Genomic DNA, 21,006 nt, shown 5'->3' on the forward strand with positions numbered 1-21,006 from the left:
GCCAAGGGTGCTCTAGCAGGTATTGTTTTCAGACTAGAGAAAGGTCCTTGACATCCAAGCCCTGAGCCTAGTCGCCACCTTTCTTCCTCTTGGGTTCTGACCCTGGACTTTAGGGGCAGGGCTGTGGTGGATTTTCTCTTTTGTACATGCCTGGCTTGAGCTTGCCAGGTGGAGACAAACAACAAAGGCATAGAATAATAAACAGGGGGTGGAGGTGTCAACTTGGCAATAGAGTGTGTATCTAGCATGTGTGAGGCCCCTGGGTTCCATCCCTCGCATCACACACATGCACGCATACACACACAGGCACACACGCACACACATTCACACGCGCACGCACACACAGGCACACAACACACATACTCACACACACATGCATGCGCGCGCACACATGTGCACGCACACACGCGCATGCATGCTCACATGCACACAGGCAAGCAGGCTGATGAGGAACACATCATAGAGTCACAGAGAAAGGCCATGAGCTTGCCTTCTGTACTCTGGCAGCTATGAACACACAAGAATGAACCTTAAATATTTTTATAACGATCACTTGATGTCCATTCCATGGGCTAACAAAATAGGATCTTAGGTGGGTACATACCTTCCACTTAAACATTCTACCTTCATAGCCAGGCAGTGATGGTGCGTGCCTTTAACCTCAGCACTCAGGAGGCAGAGGGAGGTGAACCTCTGTGAGTTCAAAGCCAGCTTGGTCTGCAAAGTGAGTTCCAGGACAGCTAGGGCTACACAGAGAAACCCTGTCTTTAACTCCTGCGAAAAAGTAAAACAGTATCCTTCAGCATATAGTTATTGTCATCTTGAATTATAGAAAGCAATAATAATTTTGCACTTGCTGTTATAAGACAAATATTTTTCTCTCTTCAAAATCATTATACAAGTATAATTTGTTTTGCTTTTGAAACAGGGTCTCTTGATGTAGCCCTGGCTATCCTGGAACTAGCTCTGTAGACCAGGCTGGCCTCAAACTCAGATATCCACCTGCCTCTGCCTCCCAAGTACTGTGTTTAAAGGCATGAGCCACCACCACCCAGCACACATAAAAATTTTAACAGATGTCTTGTGTGTTTGTTTGTTGGCAGGGTGGCTCATGTAGCTCAGGCTGGCTGTCCATCCCCCTGCCTGAACCTCCCAAGTACTAGGATTATAAACACAGGGCACCACACCCAGTTTTTAATAGACTTTAAAGAACACTTTTCAGTTCACAGCAAAATTGAACGAAAGGTGTCATTTCTCAAATATCCCTTCCCTTGGCCCCATGTGCTCATCCCATACACCCCCTTTTCCACATACCTCATGGTAAACAGACATGTTTAGGAAAGAGATGGGTCGTTTCAATGAAGAAGGAAAACGGACATGTGTTCTACAAGTATGAGCTGGCCAAGTCGTCTTGGGGTAAAGAACACCACAAAGTCTAGCCTCCAAAGTGTACCCTGTTTGAGCGTGAGACCCCAGAAAGTTTTCCCCTGGGGGCCTTGCTTGGGGAAGGACACACTTGCTGAGCGGGGCAGAGGTGACAGAATCAGTCCCCTTCATTACAAAGAGAATTGAGTATGGACAAGACACATTTTAGCTTGGGAGGAACATTCATCCTGCCTACCTCACCTCTGAGACCTGAACTTTCTCATTTGAGTAGGATGGGGGAGAGGGGAGAAGAGGTCTCTACAGATGAACCGATGTCTTTAGCTCGATGCCATCTCGGCCATTTCTGGTCCAAAGACAGGAAGTTCTGAGGTCAAAACTCCACCGACCAAAGTGGCATTTTGGAAGGGGATCAGTACAAATCTTCTATATAGGAGACAGAAAACCCACCCCCGTGCAGACTGAAAAAGCAGGAAGAAGCTTGCAGAAGGAGCATAGAGTAGGGTTAGGTGCACGTGAGGCCTTGTGCCTGCACAAGGAAGACCATTCCTGGCAGCACCGCCAGGCACTTCCGGCACCTTCCCTGGCCTGTCCTCCGCAGGCCCGCCAGGGGGCGGTCCGGCTTTCCAGCTGCTTCTCCAGCTCCGGCCTAGGCGGGCCAGACGTGCAGGAGCCCGGGCCTCTGCGTGGTTCCCAGGCGGTGCAGACGTTAACTCATTCCTGCCCGGAGCAGAGGAGAGGCCTGCCTCCACCCTTCCTTATCCGGGAGGCCGGGATGCCAACGGGCTCCGGGGGTGACTGACAGTCTGCCAGGGGACAGTGCGGATCCGTGCCCCTCTCCGCTTGCTGGGCTTGGGAGACCTGGGCACCACCGAGCACCAGCGGCCCACTCGGGGCCAATCCCCGGCCGCAGCTTCCGGCTGGCGGAGGCCGGGTGGCGTTTCATTGGGATCTTATCTCTGGCGCCGGAGTTGGGCGTCCGCTGCCCAGAACACCTGAGGCCCGGGCCTGCTTGACCAGTGGGCGGAGGACACTGTGAGCCCGGGGATGACCACGTTGGCCCGCGGGCCGGGCGGCGACCCGGGTGCTCGCTCTGAGGACCTAGCCCGGGCCGGAGTGACTCAGATCACCTTGTTTAATTACACAGTCCCGGGCCGCCGAGTGCGATAGGAGCCTTTTGAACGTGCCAATTAGAGATGAAATATCACCTTCTAATTTGAACCGGCTTAATTCCTTCACGTAGAAATAGCAACAGCCCGGGGGCTCCGAGATGGGGTATCGGGTCTCTTCTGGCATTCGGGAGGTGGAGGGGTGAGGCAGGCAAGAACTTGGGGGACAGGGGACCGAACTCCCTGTATCTCCCCCCATCCCCTCCCCAAGGATCTGCCAGGCACAGGGCTCCAAGTGCAAAGTCCTCCTCTGGCCGCCTAGTCCCAGAGGGAAGGAGAAAGCTAAACTGGGTCCGGATTCCAGCCTCCCTCTCGGAGGCCTTGTGTTGGGGTTTGGAAAACTAAGGAGGTTCAGGGAGTTGGAAGGCCTCGGATGGGAGGAAGAGAATGTCTGCCCAGCAGAGGGAGTGGTTGGAGGGGAGGCAGTACGGTGGGCGAAGGCCCGGTTTATTTGGAATGGGCGTGCTGAAGCCTGTTTGCGCCGAAGCCTGCTTCTGCATTCGGAGTGGTTTAGAGAGATCTGGAGCCAATTGGTGTGCGTTTCTGGTATGAAGCTTGCAAGCTAGCTAGCTGGCCTTGAGCGGCCGCTTAAGCTCTCCGAGTTGTCTGTAAAGTTGACTCGCAAGTATTCTGCCTTCTATTACACAAAATTCTGTACATCACTGTGGAAGCCAACAATGCTTGGCAGCCACTGTTTCAAAGAGGGCAACCATCCAAGAGGAACACATTTTTACGTTTTTAAAAAGTAAAAGAAGGCGGGTGAAATTGATTTAAATACGTTTTATTTAGCTCAGCACATACAATTTTCAGGGAATTTTTTTTTGTTAGTTTTGGGGGGGGTTTTGAGATAGGGTTTTTTGTTTTTTTTTTTTTTTTTTTTTTTTTTTTTAAAGCCCTGACTGTTCTGGTACTCACTCTGTAGACCAGGCTGGTCTAGAACTCAATGATCCACCTGCCTCTGCCTCCCTAGTGCTGAGATTAAAGGTGTGCACCACCACACCTGGTGTGTGTGTGTGTGTGTTGGATCCCCTGGAACCGGAGTTGCAGACAGTTGTGAGCTGCCACGTGGGTGCTATGAATTTAAACCAGGTCCTCCGGAAGAGCAACCAATGCTCTTAACTTCTGAGCCTTTCTCCAGAGCCATTTCTTGAGCCTCCCCTCCCCTCTTCTCACTGTATATATGTGTCTGTGTAGGTATATACGCTTGAGTGCAGGTGCCTACACAGGCCTCAAGAGGACCATGCAATCCCCTCAGGGAGTTAAAGAACTGTAAGACCTGAGTGGGTGCTGGGAACCCAACGCCAGTCTTCTACAAGAGTAGTAGATGCTCTTAATCTCTGAACCTCTTTCCAGATGTAGCTCAGTATATTAAAAGTGTTTTAAAGCTAGACAATGTACTGGTCTTTGGGAAATTGAGGCAGGAAGGTCACTTGAGTTCAGTCTGGGTAACATAGCGAGATCTGGCTCAAAATATAAGCAGATAAAGAGGTGGACCAGTGACCAAGAGCACCAACTGCTCTTCCATAGGACCTACAACCAGCTGTAACTCCAATTCCAGAGGATCTGCACCCTCTGTTGACTTCCCCAGGTTCCAGTCAGACAAGTGGTACATACACAGGCATGCATCTGCACACATTCAACAAATAAACAGTTTTAAACATACAACCAACATAAGATGATTATTACTGAGATAATTTATATTCTTTTATTAAGTCTTCAAATTTTTACACTTAATAGTATATCTCAATCTACACTCAATAAGAACATTTTAGGTGACCACATAAGGCCATGGTTTGGACTTCACAGGGTTTTTGCTCCTAGTCTCTTTTAGAGCCAGGTGTGAATCACAAGCTTGTAATCTAGCACTCATGAGGTTGAGGCACAAGGGTACAAGGATCATTGAACATAGTAAGTTCCAGGATAGCCTGGGCTAAATATAAAAAAGTATACAAAAGGCTTGGCTGGATGTGATGGTCCATGCCTTTAATCCCAGCACTTGGGAGGCAGAGACATGTGGATCTCTGAGTTCTAGGCTAGCTTGGTCTATAGAGTAAATTCCAGGACTACTAGGGCTACACAGAGAAACCCTGGAACTCACTTTGTAGACCAGAGTGGCCTCGAACTCACAGAGATCCACCTACCCTTGCCTCCCTGAGTACTGGGGTTAAAGGCATGCGCCACCACCAGCTTGTAACTTTTAGCAGAGGACTGTGGTTTATATGAGGTTTACGTGGTTTATGTGGTTAAAATGAGGAAGAAGGAAAAGAAGGGTAGAAAAAAATGAAATGAAAAGCAAAGAGAAAGGAAGACATAGTTTCCACAGGCGTGCAAAGTGTGCAAAAGAGGGTGACGCTGCTCTGGGGTTTTGTGGGATCGCTCCCTCCCAGTACTCCAACAGTACCCCTCAAGTGACCTTTGTTCCTAGCATTTGGAGACCCTCAGGACACCAGGAAGCAAGGTGAAATTGTTGAAGTGACAAAACCTTGAGTTTGGGACTTCAACTTTACAAAGTGCATTCCTGTAGCTTCCCACCACACCGCCTGAGGTAGTAGACAGGACACCACTCATTCCTAGCAATGTGACTTCAGAGAATCAGACCCCTCCTCCCCACTGCCACCCTCCAGCATGCCTGCTGGGGCTTTGAGATGAGCCTGATAGTACATTCCAACCTGAAGTCCAGATGCTACTGTCCCCACCATTCTCATTCACAATTAGTCTCTCTCTCTCTCTCTCTCTCTCTCTCTCTCTCTCTCTCTCTCTCTCTCACACACACACACACACACACACACACACACAGCTGTATCAGGCACTTAATTAAGCACTATATCTCTTATTTTCCTAATCCTCACAATAATTCCGATACCATTTTCAGATGAAGAAACGGGCCCGGGCTTGGAGAGGTTAATTGACCCAAGGATAGCAGCTAGAAGTCTTAGAAGTCGAGTGTGAAACCAGGGTGCTTGGGATGGAGCCCAGAATCTCAAAAATGCTAGGCAAGCGCTAACCACTGAGTCCCAAGCCTCAAATTAGGGTGTTTGACAGCTCTGCTTCCTTCCAGAGCACGGGGTCTCCTCTGGGTGTTAAAAGTGACTTCTCCACAATGTTGTACATCAGTGGAAATTGGATTTGTGTTCTTTGTAAAGGCAGCATGGAGTTTAGGAAGGTTTACAGTCTTGTTCTGCTGCTTGCTCTGAGCTCTCGTGCCCTCGAGTGTAAAAGGGAATAATGAAGAATATGACTCAGTTGACCGACCTGCTATGTGCCTCACCCACATCCTAAGTGGGAGGAAGGTTCCAGCTGGAGAATCTATCTTTGGGAACCAGTATCACTCTAGGGCAGGGCTGTGGAAGGCTTTATACACTGGCTATCACCATAGTCACAGCCCTAGCCAAGGGAAGCACGGGGGCTCTGCACTTCCCAGTTCTGAAGTACCAGTCATCTGGGAACCATAGACACAGAGTTGGAGTCACCCAAGAGGGCTCAGGGTACAAGGTAGAAAAAAGAGACCAGACAGGGCCCTGGTTCTGAAACCAGTTATGACCCAGAGAGGGCTGCTTCAATACTATCCATCCCACCCAGGCCTGGCTTGGATGTGGGCAGGGAGGCTACCATGATATACGTTCCCTGCTGGGTAAGATGGTGCTCTGTCCCTAACAGGCAGGGAGTAGAGGTGAGGTTTCTAGAACCATCTTTGCTATAGTCAGAGGACTGGCTGACCATGGGCTCAGGACGTGGTCAGGACACAGCCAGATCTCTTCAGCTGTTTCTGTGGGGATCTCCACAGAAAAATCTCGGGTTGTGAGAGCCCTTGGCAGAGAATGTTAGCAACTACAATGCTCTATCTGTGTGATGAACTCAGTTTCTCCACCCCCAGTGAAGGCAAACAGGTTTCAGGGAAGTGCAGTGCATTCTTGTCCCTAATGGGAACCTCTAGGGTGTCATGTACACTCTCAGTTTGTACCAAGGTGATGTAGGAGAGCAGGGATCAGTCAAGGACCAACTGAGCAGCTAGCCCTGGGCTGCATGGTGCTCACACCTCTGCCTAGGCTCACCAAGCGACTAAGATAGGTGGGGACCTATCAAATCAAGACAGAATTGCCTCCCAGCACAAACTAAGTCAAACTGTGTTTTCAAAACAGCAATAGTAGCTAAACTTGAAACATGAACCTGAGAACACAGCTTCCTGGGCATCTGTTCTGTCTTGAGGACTAGAAAAATTGCAAGTAAAGCAAATACAATCTGATTATGGGATGTCTAGGAGTCAGACCACCATCCAGGTGAAGTCATCCTGAGAGCATCCTCCACTTCAGGCTGAGTTCATCCTCTCTTATCCACTTTCTGATCCAGACACTCCCTGTCTTGCTCCTCATCTTTTTGTTTGTTTGTTTGTTTGGTTGGTTGGTTTTTGTTTTTTGAGACAGTGTTTCTCTGTGTAACAATCTTAGCTGTCCTGGAACTAGCTCTTATAGACCAGACTGGCCTCGAATTCACACCTGTCTCTGTGTCTCTAGTGCTGGGATAATGGCATGCACCACCACCACCCAGTGCTCCCCATTTTTTATAGGAGCAGGGCAGCCAAGGCTTGGCAGAACCCCACCCTGAACAGCCACAGTATTTATAGCTACATCCCTTCTGGGGCCTGGGCAAGTTCCCCAGGGCTCTGCTGCCACCCTTGGTTACCTGGGCTCTTGCTGAGAATTAAAATCTGGTTCAATAAGAAGTAGCTTAGTGGTACTGCATTTGCTTAGTGTACTTAAGTCTCTGGTTGTCTTCCACAATACACACACACACACACACACACACACACACACACACACCTCTTCCTTTAAAAATTGGAGTTATACTGTCCCAATGTTAAGCTTGTCTTTTATGGTTCTCTGACTGGGGTGACAGAGGAGGGAGAATGAGTTCCTAACACATGTTCTTTGTGTGTTTTTGGCTTGCAGTGCCTGCATCTACCTATAGCCCATCCCCAGGAGCCAATTACAGTTCAGCTCCCTATACCCCCTCACCTGCTCCCGCTTATACCCCCTCACCTGCTCCCACCTATACCCCCTCACCTGCTCCCACCTATACCCCCTCACCTGCTCCCACCTATTCCCCTTCCCCTGCACCAGCTTATACCCCTTCCCCTGCCCCAAACTATAGCCCTGCTCCCTCAGCAGCCTACAGCGGGGGCCCTGCAGAGTCTGCCAGCCGCCCACCCTGGGTGACTGACGACAGCTTCTCTCAGAAGTTTGCTCCTGGAAAGAGCACCACTTCGGTCAGCAAGCAGACCTTGCCCCGGGGGGCTCCAGGCTACAACCCAACAGGTCCACAGGTGACCCCTCTTGCCAGGGGCCTGTTCCAGAGAGCTGAACGCTTCCCAGCGAGCAGCCGGACTCCCCTCTGTGGGCACTGCAACAATGTAATCAGGTACAGGCAGGGGTGACAGACAGACGGGAGGGCAGATATAGGCGAAAGGTCAGCCTCATGGGGAAGCCTCAGGTCTCTCTGGCTCACCTCTATGAGCTTTAGCTTCCATACCTGTGTGACACCCACATCCCTGGGGAATTGGGAAGATTCCATGAGGTAAGTGGGTGAAGCTCCCAGCGTGGTGCCTGGTGCCAGGAGCTCTCCCTTGGGCTAAGGCTGGGTTCTGGGAATCTCCAGCCTTATTGTCAGGTTTATTGAGCACATTGCAAGTTGGATGACAGTGCTGGTTTTGACCCAGCTTTCCTATAGGGTTGCTTCTGGATCTTTCCACAAACAGGTTTATACCTCTTCGGGCTCTGATAGACACTTCACTGAAATTAAAGCAAGTAATTTCCCTTAAAAGTCATGAGTTCGAGAACAGCCTGGTCTACAGAGTGAGTTCCAGGAGAGTCAGAGATACACAGATAAATCCTGTTTCGGAAAAACAAAACAAGGAAACAAAAATTTATTAAAAAGAGAAAAAAGGGGGGCTGGAGAGATGGCTCAGAGGTTAAGAGCATTGCCTGCTCTTCCAAAGGTCCTGAGTTCAATTCCCAGCAACCACATGGTGGCTCACAACCATCTGTAATGAGGTCTGGTGCCCTCTTCTGGCCTTCAGGCATACACGTGAACAGAATATTGTATACATAATAAATAAATAAATTGTATACATAATAAATAAATAAATATAAAAAATAAATAAAAAGAGAAAAATAAATGAAAAGAGTCAGGGGTCTCCGACCATGCTTGTTAAATACAGTATGTCTGTGTATATGTGTGGTATATGCCTCCATATGTGAAAAACATACCCTTTAAAAAAACCAAAAGCAGAGGCCAGGCATGGTGGTGGCACACACCTTTGGTCCCCAGCACTAGGGAGGCATAAGCAGGCATATCTCTGTAAGCTCAAAGCCAGGCTCTTCTAAAAGCTAGTTCCAGGCCAGCCAGGGCTAGAAAGTGAGATCCTGTTCCCAAAACAAAAACAAAATGAACATAGAAGAACTAGAAAACACGGAACTGAAAAAGTTAGAACCTGAGATTTTCTGCTAGTTCCAGTGTTCTGAATACTAATCTGAACCAGAGCCATCATCAGGTTTATCATCTACTGCTTCCTGTGACCTTGAACGAGTTCCTTGACTTTCCCCGACTCAATTTTCTGTACTGATAATCCGGCCTTCCTTCTTCATAAAACTGTTATGAGGGTTAGCTATATTAACAAATGTAAGATCATTCTTGAAGATACTCTAGCACACAGTAGTTTAATAAAGGTTAGCCACCATTGATCTCAGAATAACCTTTGATGACCTGAACCCGGTGATGTGTTTACTGGGTCCTCAGTGGGAGACATTTGAATTGCTTCCAGGTTCTTTTTGTTAGGTGTTGGATTGTGTGTTCCCTTATGACAGGGTCTCTCTGTGTAGTCCTGTCTAGCCTGGAGCTTACTATGTAGACCAGACTGACCTTAAACTCTGCCTGCCATGTGCTGGTATGCACCCCCGTGTCCCATTTTCTGGTTCTGTTTATTGTGTTACTGACATGACAATAGATGTCTTTCTGCATGGAACTTTCTTAGAATTATGTGGTATTTCGTTAGAACAATCCTTAAAGCAAGCATTACTAAGTAAATGTATGAATAGTGTTGGGGTTCTTAAAATATCTGGCTCTAATTTCTGGGGCTCATTTTAAAATACTGCTGTCTGCCATGCCAGGGGCCCTTTTCTGGTAGCCATGGGCCGCTCCTGGCACCCAGAAGAGTTCAACTGTGCCTACTGCAAGAACTCCCTAGCAGATGTGTGCTTCGTGGAGGAGCAGAACAACGTTTACTGTGAACGGTGCTACGAGCAGTTTTTTGCCCCTCTGTGTGCCAAGTGCAACACCAAGATCATGGGGGTAAGTGGGCAGCATCCCTCCCTTGGGCCCTTGTCTTTTCTTCAACTGGACTGGCTTCCTCCCTTCCCCTAAGATTTTCGGGTCCCGCTAGAAACACTCTCAACAAGCTGTTGATAACAGAACACGCAACTCCATTTCCATCGCAGAATGGAATCGGTTTGCCACTAACTCCTGAACCAGGGAACTAATTAAGTTGGGCCAGCAATGCTATCCACATGTGCCACCAGCTTCAAATGGTGCCGGGGCACCTCAAAGCAGGTTCGTGCTTCGCAGCCTGGCCTGTCATCTGCCTGCGGCCCTGACTCTCCGTACCCTTTGGGCAAAGTGGCCCTAATAAGCCGGACCTCCCTTCTCCACCCTCCCCTGCCTTCCCGGCACCTGCTTTTTGAACCCCGTTGCCCCATTCCCTAGGCGACTTGGACAGCAGCCCTGGGAAATGTTCTGTCCTGAACCCAGATTCTCCCCTCCAGGAAGTGATGCGCGCTCTGAGGCAGACATGGCACACTACCTGCTTCGTCTGTGCAGCCTGCAAGAAACCTTTTGGAAACAGCCTCTTCCACATGGAGGATGGAGAGCCATACTGTGAGAAAGGTAGGCATGGGAGATACGGTGTAGACAGGATGCAGCATGACACCATGCTGGAAAACCCTGTACCATTTCCCACCTGGGTTGACAGGCAGGCATAGGAAACTAAGTCCTGCCTACGTCAAGGGGAAGAAAGGGTCTTGTGTGCATTTTGCTTCATGTGTGGTACTGGGGATCAAACTCAGAATCTTACACAAGGTCCTGATTTTGTTTTTAATGGCGAATCAAGCTATTATAATGAGCTATTTATACTTTATACTCCTTCCCCTGCTCATTTGGTTTCAGCTTTTGGGGAAAAGGAGTTGGAGTTACAATGTATTTTATACACCAGTCTCTGCTCCCTTCCGTGTGTCTAATATCTGAATCCCTCATTGCTTCCCTAAACCTTGAGAGACTGTTCAGGCTATGTTGACTTGGAAACCCGGGTCTAGTCTGAAGAGGGGCCTTGGCTCTAGTAATCGTCGTTCTAATTTCTCTTCCTGACTCCACCCTGGGATAGCTTTGCAACCCTGAGGAAGGCTGCTCAACTTCTCTGAGAGACTGTAACAGCTGCCCTGTGGAGTTGCTGTGGGGACGGAAGCAGGGAGGGGCCGAGGCTTGCAGGGGCCGAGGCGTGGAATGCCGAGCGCCCTTCCCTCCCTCCCTGCGGTGTTTTTCAGGCTTCCTCCAATCTCTCTGCACTTTGCAGTGTAATATGCTATTGTAACATGTGAGGAACTGTGGTGACTTCCGGAGTCACAGGCATCCCCGCTAGCTGGCCTTTCTGTCCGGTCCTTCCTTCACAGCCTGCTCCTTCTGGAAGAGTTTAAGTCCAGGCAGATAAGGGGCTGAGACAGCAGCACCAGAAAATCGGATGAGGAAAAGCAAGGAGGCCAATTATAGAGACAACCTCATTTTGTAGAATAAATGAGGAAAGTGCCAATATTCTAAAAAAATAGTATTACTCGTATCTGTACTATCAATTTTTAAAGCCTCCAGGCCACACAAAATCAACTTTGAAATAGAAAAATCAATCAGTAAGCAAGACTAAAACTTCCAGAAGTGGATTCAAACTGTTTGAAGAACAAATTTGTGACTGGGCAGTGGTGACGCACACCTTTAGTCCCAGCACTCGGGAGGCAGATCTCTGTGAGTTCAAGGCCAGCCTGGTCTACAAGAGCTAGTTCCAGGACAGCCAGGACTACTACACATAGAAAATTTGTGAAAAAAAACAAGGGAAGGAATTACTACTTAATAAGGCTAGTTGAACCATTTTTTTTTTGGTTTTTGGTTTTTTTTTCTGTTCATCTTTTAACCATAAAACATGCTATATATTGACTGTGTAGTCTATATCAGTTTCTGTGAGATCTCTATGCTCAAAAATTTTAACCAAGGGCCAGCAAAATGGCTCAGTGGGTAAAGGTGCTTATGCGGGAAGCTTGGCTGCCTGAACTTTATTCCTGCAATCCACACAAAGTAGGAGAGAACCAGCCTCACAGAGTTGTCCTCTGACCTGCACACGTACTCCATGGCACAAATCATGCACACTAATAATAGTAACAATGAATTTTTAAATATCTCGGGCTGGAGAGATGTCTCAGTGATTAAGAGCACTGGCTGCTCTTCCGGAGGTCCTGAGTTCAATTTCCAGCACCCATATGGCTGCTCACAGCTGTGTTTGGGATTCAATGCCCTCTCCTGTGTATAGATGTACATACAAACAAAGCATCATTATACATAAAATAAATAAATATTAAAAGGAATTTTAAGCAAAGCCATTATCGTGATGGGCATTCAAGGATGATGGACGGAAATATGGATGATAAACAGGTCCTCTTCCTCCTTTAACCATTTATGAAGTCTTCTAAAATAAGAGCCAACAGTTAATGTTTATGCCAAGTACTTCATACATTTCTTAATCTGGTCAATAGTAATAATCCCATGAGTTTGGCGCTGTAGTTTTATAGTTGGGAAGGCTACAGTCCTGAGAAGCTGCCCCAGGTTTAATGAATTCCTTAATAGAACTGGACTTTGAACTAGCTTTTTCTTTTTTCATACTCCATGTTTATAACCCTGATGGCATACTGCCTCTCAGTGTGTGGTCTAAGACAATGAATAGACATACCATCCAGGAGATGAGCAGAACCCAGGAAGAGGCTAGCCGTGGTGGAGCTGTGGAGAGACAAGTACATTTGGGGAGCTGGGGAATGTAGGGAGAAATGAAGTTTTTAAAGGGATTCGAACTCTTCTAGAAAAATCTAGAAAATGTCTACAGTAGTATGGTAGAATTGCTATGCTCTGAGAAAGGCGCATAAGACTTTATGAGGCCTCAAGTGTCAGACTCTGGTCGTTATTTCTTTGAGTCTCAATTTCTTCATCCACAAAATAAGACCAAAAATTAAAAAAAAAGTCTGTCTCTGAGAGACATTGTGAAGATCAGATTCATTCATTCATTTACTGATTTACTTGCTATTCGGTAAATTCATTGATGTGTTGGTTTATGGCTCTGTTGAATACTGACCATTGACTAGGTGTTGTGTCGGAAGTACGAAAAGTAAGGCATGATTCTTGATGTTAAGGTTCTTGTAAGGAATGCCATCTGTCTTCGTCCATCTTGTTTAGTGTAATCAAATGTCTGAGGCAGGGGGGTTTACTGCAAACAGAAAGGCATTTGGCTCCTGCTTCTGAAGGCTGGGAAGTCCATCATTAAGGGCTACACCTACAAGAGCCTTTTTATGTCATCCCATGTGGAAGGTGGAGGGGCAAAAAGGAGAGGAGAAAACCGGGCAATGGGAGAGAGAAACAAAACAAAAAACAAGAGAGGGAAGAAAAGAGCACATTACTGCTCAGAGTGCCCACGTTGTTCCCATCACTCACGTGGTTGCTTGAACAACATGTAACTCCAGCTCAATAGTATCCAACAATGTTTTCTGAACTCTGTAGACACCTGGACTCCTGATTACACACAAAACTAAAAATAAAATAAAATCTGGAAGAAGAAAAAAAAAAAGACCCCCCCCATTCTTCCAAAATAAGCCCAGTGGCTGGGCAATGAGGAATATTGTTTTTTAATTTCCATTTGGGGATTGACCTGTTTGGGCTATCAGAGGAGTGAGAGAGAGAAAAGAAGCAATCACTCCTAAGGAAGTTCATGACAATTCCAGACAAGACCAGCACGAGGTGGTTATTAAATCCAAGTCTGAGCCAATGCAACATTGGGACAAATTACCAAAAGAGTGAAAAATAAAATCAATCATATAAGGAGTACTATGTGAGATGTCAAAGCCCACTCCCCCAGCTCACTGACGTGGGGCTGTCCTGGTCTGGGGTCCATGTTGCCAACTGTTCTTCGGGCCTGCCTCACTTTACCGTTTATTTCAGACTACATCAATCTGTTCAGCACCAAGTGCCACGGATGTGACTTTCCTGTGGAAGCTGGCGACAAGTTTATCGAAGCCCTGGGGCACACCTGGCATGACACCTGCTTCATCTGTGCGGTACGTTTCTAGCCTGCAGCGGGTAGAAGGGACAAAGTACAGTCTGGTTGGCCAACCCCTTGACACGCAAAGATACAGCTGTGACATTCTGGTACCATAATGGTACTTAAAGGTTGCCAGTGCCCTGTCTTGATCTGTCACGGGTAAAGAAAGCTGTGTTACAGACTGGAGAAATGGCTCAGTGGTTGAGAGCACTGACTGCTCTTCCAGAGGTCTTAAATTCAAGTCCCAGAAACCACGTGGTATCTGACATCTATAACGGGATCTGATGTCTTCTTCTGTCATGCAGGTGTACATGCAGATAGAGCACTTATATGTAAAATGCATAAATAGATAAATGTTTAAGGAATCTGCATTACCATGGATTATTTACAGAGCAGTGGCAGCAAAGTACCCTAGGATTTGGAGAACCGGTTTGTTGTTTTATAAGCATAGGTGAGGGCAGCAAACGATGGCCTAGAGAAGCAGTGGCTTCCCCAGGTTCTGTGCTGCCTTGGTTATGAAGCGGTATGAAGGCTTTACCATGAACCCCAGTCCTCAGCATATTGACTACGTCTCTGAAAGGCTGAGATAAGGTTTCTCTTGGTTGGACCTTTAGAAAGCAGGATGAGTATCACTTTCCTTTCCTAAGTGGTCCTGTTCTTGATAGACAGCAGCCAGCAGATAAGCCTGAGATTAATGATTAACCGTGTGCAGTGAGCTGAATCAGCAGGGCATCTGTCTAAGAGACTGGCCTTCCCTGTACAGGGCTTTCAGCTGAGATGAGACTGTGAAACTGTGCTGCCTCTACTCGGACTTGAGTTGGAAACAGGAAATGCTCGTCCCTAATAAATCTCTATATTGTCAGTCTAACTGACTGAACTTTATTTAGGAAAATGGATAAACTATTGGTATTTTAAGAACCAGAGTTTCTCAAGGTGAATTTGGAGTATGTATGATATAACTGTGCTGCTTAGGGGCTGGGGATAAAGTTCAGTCGGTAGAGTGAAGCCCTGGGTTCAATCTCAAGCTTCATATAAACCAACTATGGTAGCGTACACATATAATCTCAGCACTTGGGAGATGGAGGCAGGAGGACCAGAAGTTCAAGGTTAACCTTGTTACACAGTGAAATTAAGGCCAACTTTGGATACAGGAAGCCCTGTCAATAGATAGATAGATAGATAGATAGATAGATAGATAGATAGATAGATAGATAGATATTTGTGCTGTTTAAGTCTGAATAATCTTTTATGAATTTAGGATGGAGGACAATAGTCATCAAGTTTACTGCCATATATTTTGAATTCTGTACTTTACTCCTTTGCCTCCACTATTTATGGGGTACATTGTGTTCAATGTGTATTAGTTTCCTAGGGTATAATACCAGACACTGCAGAAATATATCCTCTCAGTCGGGCATTGGTGGCGCACGCCTTTAATCTCAGTACTCGGGAGGCAGAAACAGGCTGAGTTCGAGGCCAGCCTGGTCTACAAGAGCTAGTGCCAGGACAGACTCCAAAGCTACACGGAGAAACCGTGTCTTAAAAAACAAACAAACAAAAAAGGAAATATATCCTCTCATAGTTCAGCAGGACAGAAATCAAAACTCAAAGTACTAACAGACAGCCACACTCTCTCCTACCTCTGATTGCTAGCCATCTTTTCATTTCCTGGCTAGTTACAAAATTCTGGTCTTTGCTTCCATTGTTACGGTGGCGCTCTCTCTCTCTTGTACAGAAAAGCTAAGATTGGGTGGGTCTTGTTCTCTGATGAAGGGCTCCAGCAGTAGCTTGGACACTGAGTTTATTTTATACATCTGAAACACAGGGAGGCCAGGTTATCACATACAGATAAACAAGGAGGCAGGTTTAGCTAATAGCTTTAGGGGAACAGCCTCAGGCTATAGCATCCAGGAGAAGGAAGCTGTTGTCCACACTTCCTACATATGGTCAATGTCTTAGTTAGGGTGTCTAGTGCTGTGAAGAGACACCATGACCACCGCCATTCTCATAAAGGAAAACATTTAATTGGAGTGGCAGCTGTTCAGTCTGTAATTGGCTCCTTGTGGCGGGAAGTATGGCAGCACACAGGCAGACAAGATGCTGAAGAGGTAGCTGAGAGCTTTACATCTGGATCGGCAGGCACCAGGAAAAGAGAAGGAGCCACTGGGCCTGGCTTGAGCATCTACAACCTCAACCCCCAACCCCCCTACCCCCATCCCCACTCCCACCCTCGCCACACACACACACACACACACACACACACACACACACACTTCCTCCAACAAGGCTATACCTACTCCATCAAGGCCACACCTCCTAATGATGTCACTCCCTATGGGCCTACAGGGCCATTTTCATTCAAACCACCACAGCCAACATCTGCAGACAGACCAGGGGAACACTTTGTCATTTCCCTGAGCCTGATCAGGAGAAGTCTTTGCTATTCCTATTGGTCTGAGCCATTGGAGCCCTTTACTTGTCTCTGCTCATGTCAGCAATATACATTGACTCAGGACTTCATCGGCTCCCCTCAGCATAACATGAATTAGACTTTTTGTTTGTTTGTTTTATCACATATAATCTCTATTCCACTAGATTTAATGAATTTGAGTTCATGCTTTTCAGAAGTCTTTATCTTATTTGGGTATTTATTTATGTCTAAAGACAGAGTTCTGAGCAGCTAAAATGCCCTTGAACTTTTGACCCTTCTCTACCACATCCCTAACATTAGGATTTTAGGCAAGCCCATTAAGCCTGGCTCATGTGGTTCTGGGGATCAAAGCCAGGGCTTCATGCATGATGGTCAAGCAACTGGCTCCTTCCTCAATCCCCTGGAAGTCTTCATGTTATATGGATCAACCTACATATTCTATTCAGTCATTAAGGCTTTGTAGCAGGGCGGAGAAAAACAGGCTGTTTATTCTCCTAGTTAGGTGCAACAGTGCATTTTTTTAAATTTTTATTTATTTATATTTTATGTATGAGTGCTATGCAGGTACACCAGCACACCAGAAGAGGGCATCAGATCCTATTATAGATGGTTGTGAGCCACCATGTGGATGCTGGGAATTGAACTCAGGACTTCTGGAAGAACAGCTAGTGTCTATAACCACTAAGCCATCTCTCCAGTCCCTGAAAGGGTGACCTTTTCCCCCATAGTATCTCCCTATATAGCCCAATTTAGTTCTTGAACTCAGGACCCTTCTGCGTCAGCCTCCCAAGAGCTGGGATTAGGAGCATGTCTGCCATGTTATGCTAGTCTGAAATCTTTTGCTCACGTCTTCTCTGCTTCAAGATCCCATCTCACACGGCTCTGTCTTCCTTCCCAGGTCTGCCATGTGAATCTGGAGGGGCAGCCATTCTACTCCAAGAAAGACAAACCACTGTGCAAGAAGCATGCGCATGCTGTCAATGTGTAGGGGCCCAGAGTGGCTGCTGCGGGCCGGGCCCTGGCTGCTCCTGCTGCCGACAATGAAGGAGTCAAAGATCTTTCTTCTGGGGGGAAAGGGGAATGAGAGGAATGATTGAGCCTTTTGAAGTCTAATTTTAGTCTTTTCTGGTACACACAGATTGTGTATTTGCGTAGTTCAGACCAGAAGCCAAAAGAAGATTCTAAAACCAGGTAGTAACTAATCCTCAGCTGGAACCACACTTCAGCCTTTTGGGAAAGGATTCCAAGGAATCAAAACTCAAAAACAAAAAGAGCAATGTTCAAAAATGATACAGCTCCCCAGCCATCGCTGTCATCAGTGCAGGGACAGAGCTCAGGGCAGTTACGGAGAATCCAAAACACGCCGTGGAGTTCTGCAGTGCTCCTTGGCAAACAGAAGGATGTGCCAAACAGTATTTGCTGTGGGGTTATTTTTAGAGCCGGCACTGAGCGCTCCTTAGCTGAGACCCATTGGGCCTTCCTCACCAAAAAAGGAAGAGTCGTTCCTTCAGCACCACAGAGCTCCCTCTGCGCATCAGACTTCAGATGTCGAACAAACTGAAACATGGTCTTCCGTACCATGAAACCTAAAGCCATGTCAGGCCACCACTGGGAAAATGAAGAGGTTCCGGAAACGTCTTTGGCTCATGCCACAGGCAACCGAGAAAAGATGGACTCTCTTTGCATCCCCCCCCCCCCCCTTCAGTCTGAAACATCTAACGTCCCTGGGAAGCTTTGCTCCTTCTGAATTGTCATGGGGAAGTGAACGTGGGTTTTCTAGTTTTGCTTTACACAGTGTGTCAGAAGAGGTTTGCAAAGGACTCTGGGTAGGGTTTAGCCTCTGTTTGGCTTGAAGAGGGTCCTGAGCATGAATGTCCCATGCATGTATTTCACCCCCACCCATGACTGCTCATGTTGTGAGTGGGGGTAAAATACATCTTCCACAGCCCTATCCTCAAACAGCTTAGCGGAAAGAAAAGAGAGATGGCGCCAAACACAGGGTGGAAGAGCATGCTCTCATGCCCAGCTGTGCTCCGGAAGAGTAGCTTGCTTTCTGCCAACCTCATCATGGGCTGTGGGATACCCGCCTTCAGGGCTGCACCGTGCTCTTCACTCGTTCCTTTAAATGCAGCACACCAATTGCATAATCGTGCTGACTGCTGCAAGGAGGGGAAAAGATACACTTGCCATTTGGGCCAGTATTTTGGAAATAGCATTGAACTAGACCTGGCCTTCAGAGTCCTTTACACATACGTAGGGCTAGATAGAAGTAGAGAAAGTGGCTCCTTTCTGGATTGGAGATGGTACCGTCACTTTTCTTCCTAGGAAGTGCTGTTAGGAAGGAGGTTCACTGGAAACGACATTGACGCAGGCTGTGTGTGTACGTGTGTTTCTCACTGGAGCACAGTGTTCCGGCACTCTACAGGCTCACTGCCCCTCTCTCTTTACTCCTGTTTGGGATTTTTCTCTTTGCATGTTTGAAATGCTTTATGAGAATGCATTCAAACTCTTCTTTCTTTTGAGGACTAAGGCTTTCAGGAGACTGGTCGTCCTACTGAAGGGTGTCAGACAGAGCCTAGATAGCCCATGGTTTTTCTAAATCAGGAATCACCAGTCCCCTCTGGGCAGCATGGAGGCCGGTTAGAACTGGGCTCCTACCAAGCGGCCCTTCTTTACTTTTGACTCAAAGCCTCAGGCTGGGTAAATTCGGTTGGGACAGCCTGGAGATTTGTTCAGAGATACAGAACAGTACCTTGTGCACAGTCTGATATGTTTGGAAAGTACAAATACACAGGGACAAGGAGCTTGCTGACCAAACAGAAAGGTTCTAAAGCAGCTGATTTTTTTTTTTTTGAAAAAGTATCTTAGTATCTTAGTTTTTTTTGTTTTTTTTTTTTTTTTTTGAGACAGGGTTTCTCTGTATAACAGTTCTAGCTGTCCTGGAACTAGCTTTTGTAGACCAGGCTGGCCCCAAACTCACAGAGATCCCCCTGCCTCTGCCTCCAAGTGCTGGGATTAAAGGTGTGCACTACTACTGCCCGGCTCAAAAAAAGTATCTATTAAATGGTCTGAAACTAGTCTTGAGGAAGGGAAATAAAAATTCCCATTATGTTTTCCAAATCTCTTTTTAAAGATTTTTTTATACATGTGCACAGACACTGTTCCTCTATAATTTATCATTTTCTGTAGTATCTTTAAGAAGAAAAGTAAAATACCCCAAAGGAAAGCATCACTATCATTCTATATTAAATAGTTGTTTTAAAAGTATATAATAGTTCATGTATATTTTTGAAGGACTCTTATTTTTCAAAACCAAAACATTTTAGGGATTAGATGTAATCAGAATTTTCCTAGTACTCGGGATGCTCTAGCTTCGCTTTCCAACACTGCCCAAAAACCAATTTAAAGGTGGTGGGCAAGGAGCTAGTTTCGAGAATGGTGCACTGAATGAGCCTGCACAGTGTTAAGGTTAAGGCTGTGTGGCGTTCAGGTTAACACCAAGGCTTTCCCGTGACAGCAAACGGTTTTTACTGGCTCGCAGGAGGAGTACAGTTTGTCTTGTCTTCTTATTGTTGGCATTAATCTAATGTACTCACACACGCTCTCCTTTTGCAGTACAATGACTTGTATTGGCAGTGTTTGTGTTACCAATCTAGTCTTTGCAATGTGAACTTCTCAACCCAAGGACTCTTGCTTTGGGTGTTTTTCCTTTCTTTTTGGTAAGTTTTTTGAGGTGGAATATAATGTGTTAGAGGTGTGCACAAAACTATTTTGCATGTTTTTCTTTCTCTTCTTTTTTTCTTTCTTTTTTTGGGGAGGGGGGTCTGTGTAGATTCTTTTTAGCAAAATAAAATTCAGAAAAAGATACACAAATACTAATTTTTATTCTGTGTAAAGTTCTTTCATTTGTCATTTAAAAAACAGTAGCTGACATCTAAATGGCCACAAATAAAAGTCTGAGACAAAAGAGTCCTGTGAATAAGAAACTCTGTTTACTCGGTCTGTTATGCAACAGCAACACAGTGATTTTATTTATGCAAAGTTGTATGAATAGCACACATGTTTTCTATGGGAAAGGAACTAATAAGCAGAGGAACAGGCCTCAGCTTGCATTTTTGGAAAGGTGCTTTTAGTTACTTGGTGACCCAATATTTCATATGTGGTTCTCACAATGCAGCCTTTGCCTCTGGTACTACGGACTCTATGATCAGGTTGTTCGTTTGATTTTAGATTGTTATTTCATTTTGTTTTTTTTTTTTTAGTGACTGTGTCAGAGCACATGTCAGAGGACAACATTCAGAGGTCTCCTTCCATAGTGTGGGCTCTGAGTATGGACTCGGGTCATCATGTTCAGAAGCAGGTGTCACTACCCACTGAGCCATCTCAATAGCCCAGACTTACTTGTTTGTTTATTTGCAAATTTATATATTTTTAAAATTTTATATTTAATTTTATTTTATGTGTATGAGTGTTTTGCTTGCATGTATGTCTGCTCACCACTTGTGTGCCTGTTTTCTTTGGAGGCCAGAGGAGGGTATTGGATCCCTTTGAACTGGAGTTACTGATGGTTGTGAGCCACTGTGTGGGTGCTGGAACTTGAACCACCATGGTCCTCTGAAAGACTAACAGGTGAT

At 46.3% G+C, this 21,006-nt stretch overlaps 1 protein-coding gene across 5 annotated transcripts in view; it reads left to right on the top strand.

The window, feature by feature from the left end:
• Ldb3 (LIM domain binding 3) overlaps positions 1-20,343 on the top strand; it is a 57,365-nt gene extending 37,022 nt beyond the window's left edge. For all 5 annotated transcript variants that reach the window (XM_050140727.1, XM_050140730.1, XM_050140728.1 and 2 more), the window contains 5 exons: positions 7,499-7,967; positions 9,716-9,896; positions 10,367-10,487; positions 13,842-13,957; positions 17,271-20,343. In XM_050140727.1, coding sequence (XP_049996684.1) covers positions 7,499-7,967; positions 9,716-9,896; positions 10,367-10,487; positions 13,842-13,957; positions 17,271-17,360 — 977 coding nt within the window. In that variant the 3' untranslated portion in view covers positions 17,361-20,343. The remainder of the gene's footprint in view (positions 1-7,498; positions 7,968-9,715; positions 9,897-10,366; positions 10,488-13,841; positions 13,958-17,270) is intronic.
• Positions 20,344-21,006: the final 663 nt, after the last annotated feature.

The sequence above is a fragment of the Alexandromys fortis genome, unplaced genomic scaffold, assembly GCF_014885135.2.
Source record: "Alexandromys fortis isolate MF-2015 unplaced genomic scaffold, M_Fortis_MF-2015_v1.1 scaffold_46, whole genome shotgun sequence".
In the NCBI taxonomy this organism is placed as follows: Eukaryota; Metazoa; Chordata; class Mammalia; order Rodentia; family Cricetidae; genus Alexandromys; species Alexandromys fortis.